Below are 5,977 nucleotides of genomic sequence, written 5' to 3'. Positions count from 1 at the left end.
TGTGATGGGAGATTCGAACCCGCGACCCACAGATTGCGAGTCGAGCACCATAACCACCTGGCCTATGTTTTTGCTTCTTATTTAATATAAGCACATTGATCAATATTTTCACAGAATAATAATAATTAGTAAAATATTATATAACAAATCATATATTAGAACAGCATTCTCGAAATAGCAACTGATTCCACATCATATATCAGTCTATAGAAACAACGTGCATATTCTATCAAAAACCTAGAGAAATGTCAAAACTAGATTCATGAACAGCAACAAGGCTTAGCGAAACAGATCAACTTGTCAAATATTTTAGAGAGTTATTATTTGTTAGCTTAAGAAAGTTTGTCTCATAAACAGAAGGAGTTGAAGAGCCAAAATAAATGGTATTAGCAAAGGTACGAATATTTATATAATCATTCAAACATATCATAAACGTAAGGAGTTGAAGAGCCAAAATAAATGGTATTAGCAAAGGTACGAAGATTTATATAATCATTCAAACATATCATAAACATAAGGAGTTGAGGAGCCAAAATAAAAGGTATTAGCAAAGGTACGAATATTTATATAATCATTCAAACATATCATAAACAGAAGGAGTTGAAGAGCCAAAATAAATGGTATTAGCAAAGGTACGAAGATTTATATAATCATTCAAACATATCATAAACATAAGGAGTTGAAGAGCCAAAATAAAGGGTATTAGCAAAGGTACGAAGCCAACAGAATCTCAAATGAAATTTGAGATGTTGCTAGCATGACTGAAACAAAAACCACTAGCTTAAGTTCATATACAGTATTAAATAACATTAGGCTATCTTTGTGATGGAAAACTTAAAAAACTATAGTTAAAAATCTTCAAATTATATTAACTCCCAATCTTTCATTTTGACAATTACAATAAACCAAGAAGCTCGCTTCTTTTGTGAAGCTCATTCGTCGAACATATAATATTCAACGAAGAGAACTAAAAGAATATTCTTTTTGTTCTTTTTCTACCAGGTATGAACTGTCATTTATTTTACATTCTCAACCATCTATCGTACAATCGCCAACATCACAAATCCAAAAACATACAGATCTACGTAGCTAAGACTGATTCATAGTTTTTTAGTCTGCTTGTTTGTTGTTAAGCGCAAAGCTACACAAAGGGCTATCTGTGCTCTTCCCTCAGTGGGTATTGAAACCCAATTTTCAATGTTATAAGCCCACAGACTTAGCGCTGAGCCAGCAGGGGAGTTTCTGGTCTGAAGAAAGATTGATTATCGAGAATATTGTTCCCTGTTCAAAATGAAGATCACTATGTGAGTAAAAGACATCTCAAAATGGCATACATTAAACGAGAAGGAATTAAAATCTATTACTACGAATTTCTTAAAACGGTATTAAGTTCATCCATGTAAAGATCCTTGCAGAACACATTTCAAAGTACATACATATTTCATTTTAAACGGTACATGTTAATAAATGACCAGATTTGTAGTCGAGTGATTGTTTTATTTCATTTACTAAGAAAAGAAACATTAAGAAAATTCTGAGTGCAAGTTTCCCTTGTTTAATGGGCATAAACATTTGAGCTTATATCTCAAACGAGAATTTATTTTGTTTTTGTTTATTTTCGGATATATCTTTGTCCATGATAAACTAATCTATATTAAGTACATTTCTTTCATATAATAGTTCACATACAATACTAAACAATAACTATCTTTGTACATGATAAACTAATCTATATTAAGTACATTTCTTTTATATAATAATTCACATACAACACTAAACAATAACTACCTTTGTACATGATAAACTAATCTATATTAAGTACATTTCTTTCATATAATAATTCACAAACAACACTAAACAATAACTACCTTTGTCCATGATAAACTATTATTTATTAAGTACATTTCTCTCATATAATAGTTCACATACAACACTAAACAATAACTACCTTTGCACTTTGGGAAGTTTCCATTCCATTTCATGTTTCTTCCTTGAAACGTACACGTGAGCTGAGAGTTCCCAACCAGTCTGTAGCCATGGTAACACTTAAAGTTGACTACGGTCCCGTCTACAAAATCTTCATTTCCACTTTTATTAATCTCAAAAACCCCATTATTTATGGATGGCTTAGAACACATCATCCCTGGAAACATTATAAAATTCAAACGTATTACAACTTTGTCATCAAATCCCTAGAAATATACTCATAAATAATTAGATTTATAATTTCATGCCGTAGGTTGGAAACAATTCGGATTTATATTAGGTTTTAGGTCTTCATTTTGCATATAATTTGATCTTTTTTCTTTACTTAGAATATAGGAAGGTTGGTCGAACTGAAAAATTTACATTCACTTATTGTCGTACTTCAAATTTACTTTCCTTATATTAAATATATTGTTGTAACGTCAAAGTTAATCGCCTTGTGTTAAATTTACTGTTGCTACGTCAGACTTACTATCCTATTGTTAAATAGAGTTGTGGAGTAACATAAAACGTTTTCAGTTTCTAATTTATAACAAATTCAAATATTAAAAAAAGGTAAATTTATTCCAATTATCTGTGAAGTAGTTTTTACGGCACAGATCTATACTATATATAACTGCTCATCAAGATACACATTTTTCTCTGTATAAAACATAGTCCAGGGTATGGGAAGATCGAAATACGATTACCCACTCTCTTTTTAAACATAGATTACTACGCCGTCAGTTTCAAGAACCTAAACTCGGTTAAAATATGTGTTTCTCAACCAATATACACTATGTAGTAATGAACTGTAATTTGTATCTCGGTATACTATATAACGTATGGTTACAATATAACATTGTTGATTTTACTCATCTTATTTCTGTGCACTATACAGAGATTGAGTACGTTATATCAAATCAATTTTGGAGTCTTATCATGTCGTTATGAGACATTTTGCCATGTTTGTCATGCTTTATCTCACGATTGTGCGTCTTTACAATAGCCCTGCAGCATAGTTTTCCATTGCAAAAAGCTTCGTTGTAAGACTGTCATGTCTGAGCCCACCATTTCTCCCTGCTTGCTTTCCATAATGCAGCTAGTGTACTCGGATGATGATTTCCAATTTCAGCAGTCCGATTGCACAGAAATCCATTGATGACGTGATCGGCTTGTCTTTGTGTGGAACAGCATGAATACTTGTTTCTTTTTCCAGTTGTTTGAGGTAAGTGATGGTTGAAAATGATGTATGCCTGGAAGCCTTATCTTCGTCAAGGCATACCCCAATGGTATGCTTCCAGACGGAAATCCTTCTTAATCATGATGCATACTGTTGCCTTAGGCACGTGGACGGATTTGGCTAGTGACCTTCGTGGTTCATGGATCCTCGCTTGTTACAAGCCACTAAACTGGGGTCAGCTTGTTATAGGTCTATTTTTAGATGGTCCTAGTGCCAAAATTTCATCCATACTCCTTTGCTTTTCAGTGTCGTTAAGAATATAGAATATACCTATCTTTAGAATTCTAAATCCTGATCTGCATCTATGAATATTATGCATCGAAACTCGATATTACGTAAAGTGATTAGTTTTTGTGGCATCACACTACTTACAAAATGCCAAATAATGTCAAAATGCGTTTCTGTGGTATATTCTCAACTAAATGATTTTTGCTCGAAGATCGAATGGATTTGCTTCATATTTGGGAAGATTGAGCAGGGCATTTGCAGAGTAATCTGAATCTGATAAATAAACACATTGGACGTATTTCAGGGACTGTAAAAACATTCTTTGTTACAGAAACAAAAAGACTGTGTATACATGTATAGTCAAGCAGGCAACGCCCTCTACTGGATGAATGACTAGATCTTTAGTTGTTCTTCCCTCGTGACGAGCACAGTGGCACAGCGGTATGTCTGCGGACTTACAACGCTAGAAACTGGGTTTCGATACCCGTGGTGGACAGAGCATAGATAGCCCATGTGCTTAGTTCCATACAAACCCTCGAGACGACTCTCTGCACAACCAGTCACTATGCAAGTCTAGTAGAATTTTCCGCTCCCTTACTAACACAGAAGACCTCGGTTTCTTTGTCTTGCGATCGATCGACACGCAAGCTGCAACTTACAAACATCATCAAATCGGCTAGCAAAAGGTTTTTTGTTTGTTTTAATTTCGCGTAAAGCTACACGAGGGCTATCTGCGCTAGCCGTCCCTAATTTAGCAGTGTAAGACTAGAGGGAAGGCAGCTAGTCATCACCACCCACCGCCAACTCTTGGGCTACTCTTTTACCAACGAAGAGTGGGATTGACCGTCACATTATAACGCCCCCACGGCTGAAAGGGCGAGCATGTTTGGTGTGACGGGGATTCGAACCCGCGACCCTCATATTGCGAGTCGAGCGCTCTAACCACCGCTAGCAAAAGGATGCTGCCTCATTTCCAAGGACAAAGTGAGTCTTAACTGATATAAGAAAAAGAGAGACAAAGAGCCAAAAGTAACACTAAAACAGAGAAATTTCAACGGTCTTCTGAATGAAGTGTTTTATGTTAAAACAGCACAGAAAAAAAAAAACTCATGAAAAAAATTTCTGTTTTACTGAAGGTGGTGGAAAAACACGTGATATACTCGTATATTAATTACATTTCGGTTACTTTCTGTTCTACCGTAACTTTATATCGACTGTGATTGTTACGTGATTTGCATATTCAGAATTGTTTTAATATAGCGTACTCGACTATGTATATCAACTACTGAGATAAAGAAAAATAAACACACGAAAGTAATGAGCTTTGAAGTATATCTCACATTTTCTTTATTATGAACAGACATTATTTAAAGTAAGTGTTAAAATGAAAAGTTCCATAACAGACATTTGATAATATGTTTGTATCGGGGGAAAAAAAAAATCATATAGAAAACTGAATATTAATTTTTGGCGTTACTCGGTTTCGTCAATATTTCATAATTTGTTAAATATTTTAAATTGATTTATGATAAAACTTACTGTCACATTTCGGTACACTGCCGTCCCATTTTCCATTTATGCATATAAGATAAGGTTTAGTCGACCGTTGTACGTATCCTTTATCACATACATAGCTAATAACATAAAAGGAAGGAAAATATTTCTTGTCAGCGTCATCTGGATTTTCAAATTCCCATTTTCCATGTTTAGGTGGGCTTTGAAACCTACAATCTAAAATAAAAAATAAACAGTGAGTCTCGGACTGAATTAGCTATTAAATAATCATGCTTGTATCAATCTTGCTAGTGGTTATTTACATTAAACAATAACTATACTAAGCATTTTATGCACTTAGAGGCTTCTTTAGTTTTGTCTTAGACGACATTTTCGTTATTTAATTTTTTGTCAGAATTTTATTATTTTGACAAATAGAAACTCGCCTGTTTAAGTGATTACCGGGATTACTGTGTAGTAATATTTGTTATATATATATAAAATAAACTGCCAATAAAACAAGTAGTTGGGTATCGAGAACGAAGATTGCTATTATATCAATCTAAGAGTGACGTCATTAAAAATTGAATTTAATATAGATTTAATTTCCTACACAACTGACAAATCTTTAAAAAGTAAGAACTCCTAAAAAAGATTATTAAAAAAATAAGATGTTTGTTATTAACATCGCACATAGGAGACTAATGTCAGAAATGTTGCAATTAAACCAGTAATCGAAGCTTTAAGGTCATTTTGTAGTCTTGGTTTATGGAATTTTTTCCAGAAAATTTGGATCAGATGTCGAAAAAAAATGGTTTTATTTCAGAGATAACAACTGCTAGCATTGAAAGGATACCTACAGACCAATACGTTTACGAGAATACATGCCACAAACCTTCTATGACCACGTCGACACAAACCAGTCTGAAACTCCATACAATCTCAGGATCTACCCTGTTTAGCAAACGCATTGCAAACGTTCAAAAACTGTTTATAAAACAGTATTGTTACGTCTCTGGTCGTTAGTTAATTTCCCGTATAATTTCT

At 33.7% G+C, this 5,977-nt stretch overlaps 1 protein-coding gene across 1 annotated transcript in view; it reads right to left on the bottom strand.

The window, feature by feature from the left end:
* The window catches only part of LOC106464946 (complement factor B-like), a 58,403-nt gene that overhangs the window by 30,199 nt on the left and 22,227 nt on the right, over nt 1–5,977 (bottom strand). The window contains exons 4-5 of the mRNA XM_022392762.1: nt 4,976–5,167; nt 1,949–2,143 (exon numbers count right to left, since the gene is read on the bottom strand). Coding sequence (XP_022248470.1) covers nt 1,949–2,143; nt 4,976–5,167 — 387 coding nt within the window. The remainder of the gene's footprint in view (nt 1–1,948; nt 2,144–4,975; nt 5,168–5,977) is intronic.

The sequence above is a fragment of the Limulus polyphemus genome, unplaced genomic scaffold, assembly GCF_000517525.1.
Source record: "Limulus polyphemus unplaced genomic scaffold, Limulus_polyphemus-2.1.2 Scaffold1791, whole genome shotgun sequence".
Taxonomy (NCBI): domain Eukaryota; kingdom Metazoa; phylum Arthropoda; class Merostomata; order Xiphosura; family Limulidae; genus Limulus; species Limulus polyphemus.
This window is presented reverse-complemented; position numbering and strand designations above follow the sequence as displayed.